This window comes from Lagopus leucura, unplaced genomic scaffold (assembly GCF_019238085.1).
Source record: "Lagopus leucura isolate 7727_CA_CO unplaced genomic scaffold, USGS_WTPT01 Super-Scaffold_100022, whole genome shotgun sequence".
Taxonomy (NCBI): Eukaryota; Metazoa; Chordata; class Aves; order Galliformes; family Phasianidae; genus Lagopus; species Lagopus leucura.
Window position 1 is genome coordinate 6,794,656 of NW_024962275.1, and position 17,875 is coordinate 6,812,530.

At 47.2% G+C, this 17,875-nt stretch overlaps 1 protein-coding gene across 1 annotated transcript; it reads right to left on the bottom strand.

Annotated features, from left to right (window-relative positions):
- Positions 1–1,248: 1,248 nt before the first annotated feature.
- Positions 1,249–12,542, bottom strand: LOC122184416 (CMP-N-acetylneuraminate-beta-galactosamide-alpha-2,3-sialyltransferase 4-like). Its single transcript, XM_042879345.1, has 12 exons — positions 12,457–12,542; positions 9,508–9,605; positions 7,885–7,939; positions 7,348–7,428; positions 7,160–7,216; positions 6,309–6,436; positions 5,625–5,688; positions 4,706–4,801; positions 3,978–4,170; positions 3,515–3,643; positions 1,922–2,068; positions 1,249–1,540 (listed from the first exon to the last, which is right to left on the bottom strand). Exons 1-12 carry the CDS (start codon positions 12,462–12,464, stop codon positions 1,433–1,435), a joined length of 1,164 nt encoding a protein of 387 aa, XP_042735279.1. The 5' UTR covers positions 12,465–12,542; the 3' UTR covers positions 1,249–1,432.
- Positions 12,543–17,875: the final 5,333 nt, after the last annotated feature.

Below are 17,875 nucleotides of genomic sequence, written 5' to 3' on the forward strand. Positions count from 1 at the left end.
CAGGGCAAAACCATTTCAGCTTTAGAGGAGGAACCGGTCTGAGCAAAAGGGAAAAGCAGCCAGAGCAACATGAAGGGAATCAACTCTTCATGAGATCATGAGAAGGTGTTAGAGAAAGCCTTCAGGAAAGAGGGATGAGACACTGGAAGTTACCCAGGAATTGAATGGCATGGAAAGTACCCTGAAAGCCTGACCACAGCAGAGAGGGGAAGGAAGGAAGTGGGAGGGAAAACAGAAGCTTTGCCTGATGTAGGAAGTGTCAGCAGTTATATGGGTAGTGTAGTAATGCTGAAAACTCAGCATGAGACACATGCAGCCTGATACAAGTTAAGCCAATTCCGCCCTTAGAGCTTACTCTTAAAAGCTGTGCCTTTCAGTGTGGACCTGGCTGAAATGGCTGCAACAAAAGGGTTATACCAATATCACCATCAGCTCAACTTCACGCTGTAGGCTGTTTCTCCAAGTAACATTCTGGGGAGTCACCACCTGAGGTGAATCCCTGATGATAAAAGGTCAGGAAGAAAGCAGTAAAGAAAGGACGATATGGTGTAGCATCATCCTGGAAGAAAGCTGTAGTGAGAAGATGTGGCCACAGAGGTAGGATGTGGATACGAGCCAGCTGCAGATAGGTGCAGCTTTTAATGAGGTTTCTTACATGTGGAAGACCTTCAGCACACAAAGCAGACCTGCAGGGTGGCTCTATTCTCTGAATGATCAGCAGGATGCACGCAAAGCTCTGAGCAGTGTGCTGGGAGGAAGATAAAGGGGACTACATGGGTCCACAAACCCATAACATCTCAGAGGGGATTTTAAGGTAACTAAGGTAACTTACCTGTCCCTATGAGGAATCCCCCTCCCACAAGACAGTGCCAACTCCTTGAAAACAGAAGTGCATTTATTCTCTAACAGAACAATAAAAGAAACAATTTTTTTTGGTGTTTACTGCAGACATTAACATTTCCCAACAATTAGTGAGACACTAAAACTCTCTGTTTTCAACCTAGTCCTTTTCCAAAGCGATGGGTGTAACTTTATTCTCCACTTTGTGCATGAAGGAGTCTGAAATCTCAGGGTAAGCACTGCACCTTCGCTCCTGAGTTTCTCAGGGCCTGCAGACCAGCTTGGCATCTAAGTCTTGTGCTTTTCACAAACAGCTCAGTGAGTACAGGATGGCAGATCACAAAGCAGGAGGAGATTACCCAAGGAAGAAGTGTTGTGCAACACTCTTCATCCTCCACTATAGCAGGCAGTGGTGGAAGCTAGAGGCAAATGAAGGATGAAGAAAGTGCTCTGAATCTCAGGGTTTAACCTCCCATTTCACCTGGGAAAGAATATACTATGACATGCTCAAAACAACCTGGAACAAGGATGGAACAAGGGCAAAGCCCAAGTGAGGTGTCTGGATGGGGATAGCAAGCAGCATGGCCTCCTCTCAGTCGTTCTGGGTCTGGAAGGTGTGGCTGGTTAAGTCAGCAATCACTCCCCACTCAATCATTTTCAGAAGCCAGTTCCTCTCAGCTGTGAGATTATGCTGAAAGAGCTGCAGGGATGAGAGAGCCAAAGTTACAGGTTAATCCTTACAATGCCTCTCATTCTCCCTGAAATGCACTGATCCTGCCTGACCCAACTTGCAGCCCCACTGCACAGGACACTAGTCAGCAAACTAGGACAGATGAAAGGCACTATGAGGGAGCCAGCATCTGTTTTCAAGCAGTTTTGGGAAGAAAACGTACCCCAGCACTTACAGAGGAGTTGGTCTAGATGACCTTTAAAAAGATCCCTTCCAACTCTAAGGATTCTATGATTCTAATTTCCATAACATTGGCGATAACTACCAAAGCTCACAGCTCCTTTAGCCCAGCTTTTTCCAGTGGGTTCCCCTATGGAGCACACCTTAGATTGAAGAGAAAGCATTTTCTACCTCGTTTTTCCGTGAGAGACCAGTATTGTAATAATGTATTGGTGTAGTAGTGTCATGGTTGCCAGGGTAACCAAAGCCTGCAATGTTGACCTCTTGGCACAGATGGAGGGCTAAGTTCAAAGCAATGATTCCCGTGGTGGCATATCTCTGGGAAGGGAAAAGAGAGAACATCTGTTTAGCATTTCAAACTCATACTTTTACAAAACTGACATCAGCAACACCTTTGCAGCTGGGACCAGTAGCTTCCTTCACACTCCACGCAGGAAAAAAATACATAAATAAAACAGAACAGGTGCCTGGACAGCACTCCCAGAACTCAAACAAGGAGCATCATACGAGGAGATGCTGCAGAAGATGGGGACTCAGGAGTGTACAGCCTCTGAGGTTATAAAACATAGAGCTCCATGGAAATGAAAAAGCTTTTGGATGGAAGCACGCTTTTTAAGAAGACCACATCTATAATTAAACCTGCACTAAGTCCCCACATCTCTTTCATTTCTGTGTGCCACTTTGTGTGTGTTCCCTGCTGGGGGCCTCTGTGTGAAACCTCACTTCTCATCCATGCATTAAATTCCTGTCACTGGCCTACGTGTTACAAATCTTCCCTCTGCTCACACAAAACTAACATGGCCATGTACCAGCTGAGACCTTGCCTTAACGATCTTGTGAAGGTGCAGAACAGCCACCAAACTGTGAGTGGCTGAGCTGGTCCCTCAAGCTTAGCTGAGCACTTAGCACTCCTCCTCTGGATTTCTCCACTTCACACTTTCCAAGCAGTTTAGCAGGGAAATGTACTTTTTTACAGCACTGCTTCAGCAGTCAAGAGACTTGGCACCTACTTGCAGCCCCAGCCAAGTTAGTGCATGACCTTGGACAAGGTTATTTCACCACACCAGGCCTTCAAGCTTCTCCTGCTTTTGTTGCAGATTATAAACATCCTGGTGGTGCCCAGCAGGCTTAAAGTTAATTAAAGATTGCACAGCACCATCACAAAGATCGTCGGGACTGCAGACAAAGTAGGTTCATTAATGAAGTAATCCTCCATTGTGCAGTGAAGGGGAAATTTGCATTCCCAAAGTAGTGGGCATAACAGCCAGCCTCAGGCCAGAGATCTGCAAGACCTGAATGTTTTAAGGAATGTCGACCAAAATTCCTCTCAATATGCTAGCTAATTATCAGTAATGGTCTAGAGACAGGAAAATCACAGGAACATGTATGAAAGAGCTTTATGACAAAGCTGCTAATCGCTAGAGAAGCAGGTGTCCTGAGGTCTAGAATTACGGCCAGAAACTCAACTCTGAAAAGTTACTTGAATTCAAAGTGGCAAAGGATTACAGGGCAGACTGGAATTAGAGTAACACTGTGCTGTTGTGACAAGCAGGAAAAGTGTTCTTTTCTTTGAAGAAACAGGGCTCAAAACCCAAAACACCATCCTGAAGTAAAAGATGGCTACACATTTACTAGGGAAATGGACCGGCTGATCTAACGAATATGTTTTCCTTCCCCTTATGTGGCACTGAAGCACTGAGATATTAGGCAAGACAACACTGATAGTTGATAGTCATCTGTTTGCTCTCCAGCACAATCGCATACCCCACTTGATGCATTCAGCTGCAGCAGCTTGAATGTTGCCTCATAGGTGACATATGGATTGAGAATACGTAGCTGAGAGATGTTCCAGTTCCACTCCTGGGGAGGCTGGCGCCAAAATCCCTCCTTTGTCTGTAGGAGAAAGGCAGAGAGGTACTCAAGACGTGTCCAGTATCACCAAACCCTGCCAGGAGAAAGAAGCCTGAGTTAATTGTGGCCTGTTGCCCTGGCTGGATGCTCAGAAGGACTGAGAGTTTGGAGGAATAAAGCATCTCCTGGTCTTTTCCACTCGTTCTCATGCACCCATCTGCAATCTAGGTGTGACTGGGTCTAATTGGTGACAAATAAGGTCTCAGGTGTGCCTTGTGTGGCTCATTAAATATTTGAAAGACATGACTATGAGAGCTATTGAGTATGTGACTACAAATAACCTGGTTTCAACCATCCATCATTAAAGACACCTCACCTTGTTCTTTGTTTTCAGCAATACTTCCCTCAGCCATAAAAAATCCAAAGGCTTGAATGGGACAAACACCATCAGTGTATTGTTGTCACTGTTTTCCAGAGGGTTGGGCAGAGCTGATTCAGGGAAGAAGAGACGAATGCTGGTTCTTTCTCCCACATCCTTCTTGTACTCTTTTACTGGAGCATCATTTAATCTGAGAATCAAAGCCAGAAGGGCTGGATTTGTATCATTTCAGTATTACCTGTTCCCAACTGCAGAGAGTTGCTGTCAGATGCAAGACTGACTACGTGAACTCACATGAGGAGTTCACTCACAGCCTAGTTCCACAGTATGGACCACCTCATCAGATATCCCAGTAGTTCCTCTTTTGCAATAAAAAGGCAGATGATAGCGGCAGGCAACCACTATTTTTCAGAGAGGGACATAAAGCACATGAAATGATTTGCTTAAGTCAGAGCAAAGCTGAATGTGAGGTTGCAGTGCAAAGATTCCCTGCCACTCCACTGAACTGGAGATGGCTATCCAGTCCCAGGTACAACATTGGTGAATGAGGAGTACAGTTTGTAGCTTCTGCAAAGCCTGTGCCTGACTACAAACTGCAAGAAAGTTATGTGATTACCTGGGTAGCTAGATCTTAGATGCTATATTTCCCAAACAAGAATATCACATACACATTATCATTCTTCAGTCTCTGATTAATCATTAATATTTTAGTCATGATTTAGTACCTTATGATAACATGATGAGAGTCAATCATTTTCCCAAAGTGCTGCCCATGGACAGAGTAGCCATTGCCAACCACAATGCACCTTTGGCACCATAAACTGGCAAAATAATAGACAGCAAGAGATAAAGTTCTCTGACAAATTTCTCCACCAGGTTAGTTCAGCATCCCCTGAGAGTCTCATCCCTGAGGGTGATACTAGAGGAGAGAAGCCCTGACTAGTACGACTCTGGATTCTTCCTAGCCAGATGGTATTTGTCTTGGAAAGTACAGTGGAATGTGCTTACACATTCACAAAGGCAATGGGATATCATCAACATGCTAGAGGTGGGACCCCTAGTTGGCTGGAGTGAACAAAGCACTGAGGGAATAGAAAGTCAAGTGTGGATACCCAGCAGAGCAATAATTATATGGGCAGACCTCTGCTGGAGGCACGGGGTGTATCAGGGAGAGGAAGGTCACAAAAAGGGTCTAAATAAAAGTGCTTGTAAGCATCTGCTGCAGACAGGACACTTCAGTTCCTGCTCCCCCTGAATGTGGGCAGGTGCACCTGAGGGATTCACCCAACTCCCAGCCTGTCATGCTTGGGATGGAGGTAGCAAGAGAAAATAGATGGGACAGGGCAACACGGAGAAAAGAACTCAGGGTATGACAGAAGTTAAAGGGAGGGAGCTATGAGCTAGCAGCTTAAGTTCATCATTCAGTATGAGAGCTGCTTGAAAGGGTACATTTAAAAGGGACAGAAAGAGAAACCTACTGAGAGAGGAGATGAAGAGTGGCAGGAATAAGAGGCAGAAAGACTGTGAAGTTAAACACCAAGAGAGAGAACTTCCAATAGCTGCAGAGACCATGACTCTCAATGTAGCTATCAGTTCCCTGACAAACGTGTTCCCCAGCTTCAATCTCCAGCCCAGACTTCATACCGGCCAAAGGATCCAGGCAAGTCCTGCTCTGGAAGAAGCTGCAATGTGCTAAAAGCAGAGAGAACTAGAAGACAAAAAGTTGAAGAATCATCTTCAGGGAAAAATTCTGACCCCCCCCCCCCCCCCCCGACTACCAATAGACTAACCTCCTCTTTCTTCTGCTCTAAAGAGACAGGTTTCATCCCTATATACAATCCCAGGACAATTTACATGGGACAGCCTGTTCAAACACCACTCTTGCAACCTTCACTTACCCAACACTGTCCAAACTAGGCATTTTTTCCACATGAAAGGCATGCATTTTTCAGTGCTATTGAAGCTGGTATGTAGTACCTTGCACGGGAAAAGCCAACAGGTACGAACTCACCCAATATCTTCTCTCTATTAGCATTTGATAACTTCTGCAATGCCTCCTGCTCCATCCACAATAACATTTGTCAGCCTTCCCCTTTCCATCTATCCTGGCACAGCTACAGCCAGGAGTTAAAGCACTGTCCCCATTTCTCTAAGACCACTATTTCTCAAAGGCAACCCCATCCAGTCAGTCCAGATTTCCCTTGGTGTGTTTCTCAGCCGTATTTCCATCTCCCCTGCAGCACTGCAGGCTGCTCCATGCGTAAGAGGCTCTCCAGCTCCACTGAGTCCACACAGTGGTGCAACACCAAGGACAGAGTATTTCAATACCTGAGCTGTGCAGCCCAAAAGGAAGTTTATGGAGCCACAGAACTTTGTCAAGCTCCTGTTTAAAAGGCCTGTCCAGGAGTGAGTATATGGATTTGCTGGTCAGGAAAGGCTCCCAGTGAGATTTAAACCTAATGAGAGATACAGACAGACAGCAGTTTATGGACAAGTAGAGCTGTCAAAGCAGTATCAGACACAGGACTGGTACAGCTGAAGCAGGCTGAATAATGAAGAGCTTTGGAAATCTACCAAGCTACCCTGAAGTACTTCCCAGAAATGTCCCACATTTTTAAAATCTACCACTGTTTCTAAGTCATCTTTCAAGCAGCAGTGACAGCAAAAATCTCATTTCCCCTCCAGTTCTGCCCCTTCTCAGGAGGAACCTCCCAGTTCCTCTCCCTTCTCAGTCATTCCTCTCTCTGTACAGGTTCAGGGAATGCCTACTCATTGTTTCATTGTTTATTTACAAGAGGTGAGAAGGGGAGAATTTCATTTAGGTTTCCAATTTCATTTATTCATTCACTTCATGACAAAACTCATAACACCCACGACAAACTCCTACAACACTCATGACAAAGCCTGACTGCACACAGCCATTTCAGCTGCACATCTCTTTCTCTTTGCTTGCCCTTTGGAGGACATTCTGCACACACATCTGCATTGCATCTTCCTGCTGGTCTTTTGACTCACTTGTTATGGTGCCAAGATGCAACTGTGCAAGAGTCAGCTCTGTTTCCCTTTCTTCATATCTGCCCACAAACCCCAAACTGCCAGTTTCCACCAAACAGTAGCCACTCAAACACTGACTCATCATCTCACAGTAATTCCCCAAGCAAATGAGGCAGCTCACAAACCTTCTAAGAAAAGGCTTTCTCCACACAAAGCGTCTTCGGCAAGCACCAACGTGCCTCCTTCAAAAGAAACAAGGTTCTTGTTAGCAATTCCTGAAGGCTCTCAAGCCTTAGACCACAGCCTGAGAATCAGGGACAGTTCAGGAGGCCTCCTGAAGGTGTCTACAAAAGGAGGGTTTTGAGCTCCTGACCATGTTGTTCTGTCTCCCAGCTCCTGACCACTGGTGTCCATGAACAGGTCCCCTCCAAAGACCATGTAAAGGGTTCCATTTCTATTCAACAGAAACACAGATTAATTTAGACGAAAAAAAAAAAAAGATCTCTGGAGAGGTAATACCAAAGTTAGGTCAAGCTGCTTAGAGCCTTGAGGTTGAATTTTAGAACATCATTAGCGAGCATTGCTCTGTCCTCCACATAGAGGCAGACAAAGAACACCATGAGGCATCCACAAGACACCCTGCCAGTGACCATGAACACCAGGGAATCTCTGTGCTCTAGCTATGACATCTCCAGGCTCACGAATGCTGTTTTATCCTACTCTCCAGCCACTGCCAGGCAGAACACAGTCCTCCAAGTCCCCAACAACTCAGACTTTACTGGGGAATTGTTTCTCATCCAGGTTTTACCCTGGGAGGAAGGATAAATCTGCTTCCCAGCATACTGAGTTGTGCCCCACCACAGACCACAAGTAGCACCAAAGTCAGAAAATGAAAGGAGAGGTAACTTACTCAGTATGCCTGCCAAGTGTGTTCGTCACATTGTACAGGCTCTTCACACACAGACCTGCAGAAGGCAATGAAACCTGGCTTGCTCTGAATGCCCTGCTCCACATGCATGAATTTGGGACTGTGGATGCAGCAGGGAAAGGCTCCTCCATCATTTGCACCCTTCTGTTGATGTGACACAGAGCACAAAATGGGCAAGAATGAACACCACAGACACTGCTCTAAGACCTGTGGAAGGGGTAGGATTTCCCCGTGACCCCTGTGGGTCTCTGATGTGGGACAGGCTCTGGGGTCTGACCCTTCTCCTAGCCCATTGTTGTGCCCAGCTCTTGCTGGCTTCACAAAGGTGCTGCTGTGCTCATGCTGGCACACAAGGATAAAGATTTTTCAGCATTTGTTTTTTTCTTTTCACCATTAGTAAAGAATCCACTCTGATCGTAGATAAAAGTTTAATTTTACTTTCCTCAGCACTTCCCATATTGTACCACAAAACTGTCATTATATCACTGTGCACTGTGATAGCTCTTTCCTTTTTATGAAAATGACAATGGTCTCATCTTGGTCATTAAGCAGCAGTGATTTTTTTTTCTGTGACAAACAACTGGCCTCCCAATGATGGCATGAAATTAGAATTAGTTTTCCTTCTTCTGGAGGGAGAACACAAGCAGTGACATACACTCACTATGGACACTGCAACATGGTCTCTCCCAGACTTCCTACACTCACCCCACAGAGACTTTCATCAGCCAGTTATTTCTGCACTGCTACATGCATACACACAACGCAGGTAAACACCCACTACTGGACCATGATCTTGCTAAGATCACAGCAGCATTTATCAAAAGGTGACTGCCAGACTTTCCCCTCACCCCAGGAATTCAGTCTGAGTATCACAGAAGCACATTAACCTTGCCCCAGCCTCCACAGCCCTGTGCACACATAGCATACAGGAGGCAGGCCTTGTCCTGGAGTTTTAAATATTTATAAATATTAATGTAGGGGAGAATTCAGTGAGTCAACACCTGGTTGTACTAGTGCAAAACAACAGAGGAACTTTCATACTTGGGGAAAAAAGTTCACCTTTCAGATGCTTTTCTGCTCTCTCCCCTCCCCTGAGACATCCAGAATGACTCAGTTTTCCAAAAATTCACCCAAAACAGGCACATCTCATGCCTCTCTTGGAGGTGAGTGACAAATGTGAGTGCAAGGCCCACGCACAGGAGAGCAGAGCTGCTGCACACAGAGCTGCACATGGTGGGTCCAATTTGCAGGACGGGATGCAGCATTTGAGAGTACAGCTGACAGATGTACATGAAGTGAAAGGGAGACACTATGACTGTGCCCATGTCCCTGTTGCTGATCCCTATGCCTTGGAATTTAAGTTCACAGATCTTCATCTCAGCCTGTGGTGATACCCACGGCTGTGTGTGGGGGGATTTATGGAATGATGTCCTTTCCCTCCCTCCCTTATGTCACACCCATGATTGGAGTCTCTCCAGCGAAGACATGCATGAGGAGCATCTCACTCCATACAGCCCCAACCCAGCAAGGCCATGGGGTTGAGAGACACAGCAATGAGTGCTGGTGGGAAACAGCAGGGCTTAGCACGTGTTGAGGTTTTCTTACCCACACAGAGCAAGAACAGCAGCTTTTTGCACTGGAAGAGGACAAGGAAGAGTCTTCTGACTACAGCTATGGCATTCATGCTTGCCTTCATGAACATCCTGCAAAACAGCAGATGACATCAGTCAAACAAGACTAATGAGCTTTCATTTAGCAGTACTTTTACACAAGTAGGCAGGCTGTGTGCTTGTCTCACAAGCCTAGATTTCCCAATGCTATGCCTCTGTTCACATAGCATAGGTACCCCCATGCTCTGTCTGGTGACCCACAAGACCCACATCACATTGATCAGGATCAGTGCAGCTCCCACCACCTGCACAGGGCCTGGCATCACAGCTGTGTGTCCAGTGAGGACTGGAAGCACCTCACCACCATCCCAAGGATGTTTCAGCCTCAAGCCCCACAGTTTCTTCCACTGACAAAAAAAGAGAGTCCACAAAGTGCCGCTTTGACTGCCATTAAAGTCCTGTGATCGATCCTCCTAAGCTGTGGAGTTTGTAGTGTTTAGATGTATGAGTCTGAATGACAACTTTAATTATATAGGGACAGCACCACAGTTCACATAGACAATTACCAGCTCAGGCTGATGAAAAACAAGAATAATACACTTCTCTCTTGGAGGGATGGCGCAGAAAGTGAGTGCTGAGCTTCCTCATCTGATGACCATCTAATTATCCTCAACGAGATGGATACAAATCTCAGCTGGGCAGCAGAGAAGTACTTGGGGATGTTCTCAGCCCATCCTCTTTCCCCCATTCTATGGCTTGGAAGGAGACCTTTGTAAGGCTGATTAATCCATCCAAGCAGACCCTTCTGCAGGTTGCCAGCTAGCTGGTGCAAGGCTGCCCTCCAAATTCCAGGGTTGGCAGCTGCTGCTCCCCTACAACACATCAAGGATGTTCTGTGGTCCTCCTTGACGTGGGCAGCACCTGCAGGACATCAGGGCTGGCCTTAAATGGGAAGCCCCAGCAGCACGCTGTGCTGAGACAGCAAGGTGTTTTTCTGGGTGGATGTACTTTCAGGGAAGGGAACTGGGAGGGTTTCCCATAAAGATATTAAGATAGGGACATAGAGAGAGCTAGCTCATCTGCTCTGGCTGCAGACCTGCTACAGATAAGGGAGTGGGTTGAATGCATGCCCTTCACAGGCTGCTGCTTACAAAGTCTAAGGAAAGCAAGAGGTCTCTTACCCCACTTCCCTACAGGCTCACACTGTGCTCTGAGTTATACAGATGGTAGACTTTTCTCCTATTCACACAATCCTAAGGACTAAGAAACAACTTTGTATGTGTATCCCTCTCGTACATCCCTAGAGTTAATACCAGCCTGGTAAATGTAGGCATTTCTTGCTGCTTTCTTCTGCTGTAATTTCCCCAAGGCTTGTAAAGGAGGGCCAGCATGTACAAGAAATCCCATAATGAATTGCAGAAACCACCAGGGATTAATGTAACCCTTCCCTTTTAAGTGAAGGAAAGAGGCACGGCCAAGGCAGGTACAACAGTGAAAGAAGATCCCCTTTCCCCTTCATTCTCCCAACAGAATTACTGAAACCAAGCCACACATCTGCCCTGCAGACAGAGCAGGAGCTGTAGGAGATCGAGCAGTTTGAGGACAGCTCTCATTGCCTGACAGAAACTCAGCACTACTCAGTGCAGCCAGGCTTCCACCTCTGCCTCCTTCCTTGCATTGAGCAAAGCAATCCCCACAGCTGCTGTGAGTACACGCACTTGTTTGTGCAAGATGCCTCCTGCCTGCCAAGGGGCTTCATTTGCCCATTTCTACTTCTCTCAAGCTTTTCAGGTTTCTTTTCACAGAGCTGCTTTATTTTTCTGTATGATGTTCTTTTTCCTCCCTGCCATTCTAATTAAGGTGTTTGTCTCCACAGCAGGAAATATAAACTGCAGCAGACGATCTCGATTATGTATTTTGGAGGAAGGAAAAAAATATTTAGAAAAGCTATTCACTTCAGATATGCACAGAAACAATCACTAACCACGTCCCCAGAAACCAGGAGAAACAAGGAGGAAAAAAAGGAGAGATGCTAAACCTTTAAAAACTATTAAAAAAATATGATGAAATCTTTAATTCCGTGCCTAGGAATGAAAGGTCAGGTTTTTGGTAAAGGAAAAACAGCCGTTCCTGTTAGCAAAAGCAGGAGCTTGTCCTTAAGGCACTCCAAGAGTGGAGGAGCTGCTGAATTCTTTTGAAAACTTGCTGCTCAGTGTTAACGCTGCTAAGCCTGAAAACCTCCTTTTGTCTAAGGAAAGAGCTGAGCGCTGCTGAAAATGCCGCCTGGATTATGTGTGCTGATTGAACCACTGTTCCACGATCTGAAGGGGAAGGAACCAATTGACGCCTGCCTCAGTTTCTCAGCTTGCAAAGTGGAGATGATCACAATTCCCTACCTCTGAAAGAGGCTACAAACCTGAAATCGTTGGCACAGAGCAGCTACAATGAGTCACTGCAGCAGGCCAAGAATAACACAAAAATACCTAAAGAGACAAGGCATTTTCTATTCTTCAGAGAGCAATTGATTAGTTGAGCTATACTGGGATTTTTGCCCATCAGAGATTGCAAACTTGAGAAAACGGCCTAGAAAACGAGAGTTCATTCTCGTTGATTCTCCTTCCTTCTTCCCACATCGCTCCCAGCCTCTACCTCCCCTGCTCCATTTTTTTTTTTTTGTATTTAAATCTACTTCTCTAAATGTTGTTTCTCTCACATCAGCCCAGCAGGAGAGGCAGAAATCAAATTATAACCACTGAAAAAAAACCATCAACATTTAGTTCCAGGGGGGTGGGTGGAGAGAGTGGAACATTTTGCTTTAAGTTCAAAAAAAAAAATCTATTAAAATAAACAGGCAGAAAAGGAGAACGTAAATCAATCAGCTGCATTTAAAGCAGGGAGATATCAAGCAAAGAGTGCTCCATCCAGAGAGCTGTAGAAACCAAACCTCTCCATCCTTCTCTCATGGAAGAGCTTTCTTCTCTTCTGATGCTGACTTTGTGCTTTTCATTCTGGGTACACATCTTCTCCCTTATGGAAAAGTCCTGAGGATAACTTCTTTTCACAGAGGGATAACAGGAGGAGGAAAAGCAAAGCCATCCACCTGATAATTCAAGAAACCTAAAGGTGACTACAGTGTTTCAGGTATTTATGTGATCTGGGCAGAACTTGCTGCATGTATACTTCTTCAGTTCAGCAGGAAGGTCTTGTCTGCAAAGAACAGCTAAATATCAGAACTGTCACATGCAGGTATTTTTTTAAAGGACTATTTCAGGAAAGAGCACATGCTCTGTGGCAATACCATTACAGCCTTTCTGTTCCTCTCTACACCTCTCCCTGTTTTTTGGCTGGAGGATTGGTAGCTTAAGGAACCAACGAACTAACATATGTGCTCACTCTCTTCCAAGCCTCAGGAGCCAGCCAGCAGGACGTTATCATGCAAGACTTGCACCGGGGCTTGCTTCTGGCCATTGTGTATCTGAAGACCACCTCTCCACCTGCACGAGCTCAAAAAGTCAAGGCAGCTATAGGGACTCAAGGCAAGGATAGAAACCCTCAGTGCACCCAGGTGAGTACACTTGGTGCATATTAGCTTTTAAATGCTATAGCCCAGATTAGCTCTGCACCTGTCTGGTCACCTAACTAAGCACAGCTGGTCTCTCTGGGGAAGGTTTGTTTGGGTCATCATCACAGCATTTTGGAAGATGTCAGTCACGCCCATTGCAGCATTGTGTGCTCTTGTGGCTCCTCCTGCCCCATGGTGATGGAGTGATGATGTAGAGGCAGGCAGCAGCCTGGACTCTAGGTTTTGCCCTAGCAGGGGACAGCACTGGGCTGTCAAGTCCCCCAGAGCTCTCTCTGCACCTCGTCCCTGGAAAGTCTCTGCACCTGCCGGAGTTTTGCCTCCTCGGAGGGCTAAGAAAACCAGTTGAGCTGCAGAGGAGGGCCGAGGCAGTTATGCGCTCCTGCAGTGCCATCGTGTGCTTTAAGTGTGCACTGCAGTATCTCCCGGCTGCCAAAACTCACAGAGGGTGAGGAAACGGTGAGCAAAACCCCAGCGCTCCCGGGTGTGCTCAGCTCCCAGCACTGATCACCCAGGAGTACCAAGTCCTGTGGCTGCTGCCGCATATGAACACCCGCACCCAGAGGTGTCTCAGGACAGTCCTGCGTCGCGATGCTCCCACCGATGTGCAGCTGCTCCCCCTGCTGCAGAAAGTCAGCTCGGTGGCTGTGCTGTAGATCAGACTGTGAGACCAGAGGGTGCCATGGCCAGCACAGCTTTATTACAGCTTGCTGTAGCTTAAAGTGAGGTTTTACTAAAGGAAAAGGGAGACTGGAAGGATCCACAGATGCATTCTTGGGAGTGAGCACCCCATCAGTGCAGTGCAGGGATTTTGCAGGACCATTTTGCAGGGAGCACCCCATCAGTGCAGTGCACCTGCCCTGAGCAGGTTCTCATTCCTGGCAGACACCCATGCACAGAGGCAGGAAAGCAGCCACACCTACCCTATACTGACTTGGGTTTCACTCTTCTGCTGGCTTTGCATTATTAAAATATGAAACAGAAAACCTACAGAGAATTGCATAGGGCTGGGGAGAAGGAAGGCAGGCAGGATCTGTGCCCTGCTCCCTTCTGCAATGAGGCCCCTGAATCCCAGCATGTCATACTACAGAGCTGAGGTGTGATGGGAAAATGTGAGTAAAAGCTCCAGACAAAATGCTTCTGCAGTCTCAGCACCCTTCAGCTCTGGCCCCGAAATCAGCCCAACATCTCCTAAGACCATCAAAAGACTACCAAGATCTCAGAGGGGAATAACAAGGAGTTCACCAGAAAAGGAGTCGAGGAGTGAAAAATGGGAATTTTGCCCTCCGATTCACCTGGAAAATTCCCCATCCTCCATATGTCCCAGCAGGGCTTCCTCTCTGCTGAAGAAGCCCTGTTCCAGCTGTGGCATGTCCTCAGCTCCTGTCAGCAGGCACTGTGCCACGCTGCTGAGCGCATCCATGGACGAGAGCACTCATTAACAATGTGAGCAAATGGCATAACGATGCCTTGACAGCACCTATGGTGACAGCTACAAAGTGCCCCAATCAGTGATGGCAGCAGCAAGCAGCATGCACAGCGTGGTCTATGGCCTCCGTAGGAGATCTGGGAAGGGGACATCCAGCTGTAAATCTAGGAACAGAGGAGCTCTACACTATGCACAGCATAGAGAGGACAGAGCACATGGCTGGCAGCCCTTGGGGCCACTGACATTGCTGTGTTTCTTTAGCTGGCTCCAGACTGGCTCCTTGCTGGGAAAAGGCACCTCGGGGTGCTGCAGCCTTGTCTCTCTGCAGCCAGACAAATTTGCTTTCCCTCAGCAGCCAGCATGACTCCTGTCTCCCCACACTGCTACTGCTGTCTTGCTCTTTCCCATTCCCCTACTCCCTCCAGGGCACAGCTCCAAAGGAGACCCTCCTTCAGAGCTGTTGTTTTCTCCCGCTGCTCTGATGTCAGCCTGCCAGCCTCACTGTGGCAATTCATCCTGCCCTCTGCGGCTCTGTCCTTTCTTACTCCCAAACCTTGGAAAAGCAGCAAGGCACACAGGCAGGCCCTGGAGCCTAACCTAGACACAACTTATTCAGAAAAGAAAAATACAAGCTGCTGCATAGGAAAAATGAGCTAACCCAAGGATTCAGGGCAGAAGCCCTGCAGGACAGGAGGAAGGATCCACATGCACTGTCAGACTCTGGGGCAGAAGCTGGCTCTTGAAGCCCTGGGCTGTGCACGTGCTTTCCCACATGTCCCTGCCTGCAGCCCAGGCTGACACAAGCAGAGGGGACATTATGCACATCCAAAAGTCCCCTCCTGGAGTTCCTGCCAGCCTGCTTGCCCTTACCATGTCCTGAGGCAGACTGTCCAGCTAAGCCCATGGGAAGATGAAGCAGGAGGAATGGACTGGAGAGTGATGTGAGGAAAAAAAATCTCATATGGCACCATGTGTTTTGAAGAACAGCTGAACCCAGGTCCAGCCCTGCGTGTTTGGGGCCGAAAAGTGGACGCTGTGAGCAGCTCCACTGCAGGGCCAGAGCCAGCAGCAGCACGGCGTGCTCCTGGTTTCACAACGATACAATACAAGCAAAATAAATTGCCAGAGGAGAGGGAAATGAAGCTGTCTGATGGCAGGAAGGATAAGCAGTGGGGTACGTACCAGCGGGGTCTGGGTTACCGTGCTGTAATAACTGCGGCCTGGAATATCTCTCCTGTGGGGGAGGAAGCGAGGCCTGCAGTCACACGGCGCAGTGTGACACGGCCCTTGGTGCAGCCCTGCTCCTTGGCCAGGCATTGTGAGCCCCCCCGGGGGGCTGCATCACCCCCCTGCCAACCACAGCCCCAAAGAACGTTTGCTCACCTGTAACCCACCTGGCACAGGCCCTCAGCCCCTGCTTCATCCTCCTTGCAGTCATGCGGCAGGCTGCCCTGCTGCCATTCCCCTCACAGCGTGCGGCCCTGCAGGCCATGGCTTCCCCTAGGAAGGCCTCACTTCGCTCCCCCCCACCCCAGCACTGCAAGGGACTTTGGGGGCAGAAAGGTGACTTCTGACTCCTTGCCATCCCTACCTCCTTCCCCAGCCAGCTCCCATCCAGGCTGTGTTAGTCACAGAGGTTTGTGTGTCGCCAAAATGCCAACCTGCTCCAGGCCGGGCTCTGCAATCCCACGCCATGCTCCACCCTGTGCTTTGTGTGGCTCCCAAAGAGGAGCTTTATGATTCTTGATAAAATCCCTGGCAGTGATGAAGCTTGCACACAGAGGTGGATGAGGGAGAGAATTTACTTTCCTGGGAAGCTGCTTTTTCAGGCTGTGTATTTGTGTATCTTTCTATTTTCACTGCAATGCATGGCTTTGACTGGCCGTGTTTGGTTATTACTTTTAATGAAAAAAAAAAAAAAAAAAAAGGTATTTGGGAGAAAGTAGGTTCTTTTGAATCAAATAATAAAATAAAGAATCTACCTCATCCAGATCCTGAAAGAAAATTCTACTGAGAAGAAATTTATGCAAATACAAATGAATGTAAAAAGTATTAGAGTGGAATCATATTTTCCTTACTTTTTTTTTTTTTTCCTGGTGGTTTAAATGACATCAAAAACATTAGCAAAATTAGAAATATCCATATGTTTTCATTTCTTTTCTCTTCGCATTTCCTTACCTCTCCTAGCCTGCTCCATCTGGAGGAAGGTTTCCAGCTAGGCAGCCTGGCAAGAAGTCAAGGGCAAGAGATGCCTTCAGGCCAGGGCTGAGTAGGGGGAACAAGAGGGAAAGAAAGGGAGGGTTTCTTTAACCTCTTGCTCTTTGCTAAAGCTTTATGGAAATGCACTGTGATAGAAAGGGTACCGAGACTGCCCACTGCAAGAACACCCTCAACGTGTCTTCTGCTGTGAGCCAAAAGCTTCCTACGACTAACCATTCTCTCGGTCCCTTCTCAACTTAAGCATATGCTTTGAAATCACATTGACAACAGTAGGATGCAAGCAGTTTTGCTTAGATGCTCTCCTGATGTGGGTGTCTAGCTACCCATCGGCCCTATCCCTCTTCCTTCCCCCGCTTTGAGTCACTCTTCCCAGTTTTTTTTTTTGCTGGCGGTGGTGTCTATTTTAGTAGATGGGAAAGAGATCCCTCTTCAGATTACTGTGCTGCAGTGAGGTAGCTAAGAGTTGCTGGATTGCTGGTTTCTAATTCATGGAAACATATAATTATTTGAGTTGGAAGGGACCCTTAAAGGTCATCTAGTCCAACTCCCCTGCAATGAACAGGGACACCTACAGTTCAGTCTGGTACTGAGAGCCCAATCCAGCCTGATCTTGGCTGTCTCCAGGGATGGGAAATTCACCACCTCTCAGGGCAACCTGTGCCAGTGCTTCACCACACTTATCATAAAAAGCTTTTTCCTTCTATTCAACCTAAATCTCCCCTCTTTTAGTTTGAAACTGTCTCCGCTTGTCCTGTCACAACAGGACCTGCTAAAGAGTCTGTCCCCTTCTTTTTTACAGCCCCTTGACAGGCTGCTCTCAGCTCATCCTCGAGCCACCTCTTCTCCAGGCTGCACAGCCCCAGCTCTCTCAGCCTGCCCTTGTAAAGGAGGTATTCCATTCCTTGGATCATTTTGGTGGCCCTTCTCTAAACATGCTACAACAGGTTTAAGTCTCTCCTATACTGAGTAGTTCACCTGACTGCCATCAAACATCACTGAGAGGGGCCTGGAGACTACATCACCTAATTTCCTCAGAACTCTGGGATCCATCTCATCAGGACTCATAGACTTATAGATGTTCAGGTTCCTCAGGTGGCCATGAATCTGATCTTCGCTTACAGACATTGCTTCAAC

What these genes read in the sequence shown, in the direction of transcription:
- LOC122184416 (XM_042879345.1), bottom strand. An exon ending in TTTTGGGCTGCACAGCTCAG is followed by an intron (nt 5,689 to 6,308) that starts GTATTGAAATAC and finishes TTTGTCTTCTAG; the next exon opens with TTCTCTCTGCTTTTAGCACA. An exon ending in GTCTCTCACGGAAAAACGAG is followed by an intron (nt 1,541 to 1,921) that starts GTAGAAAATGCT and finishes TCATCCCTGCAG; the next exon opens with CTCTTTCAGCATAATCTCAC.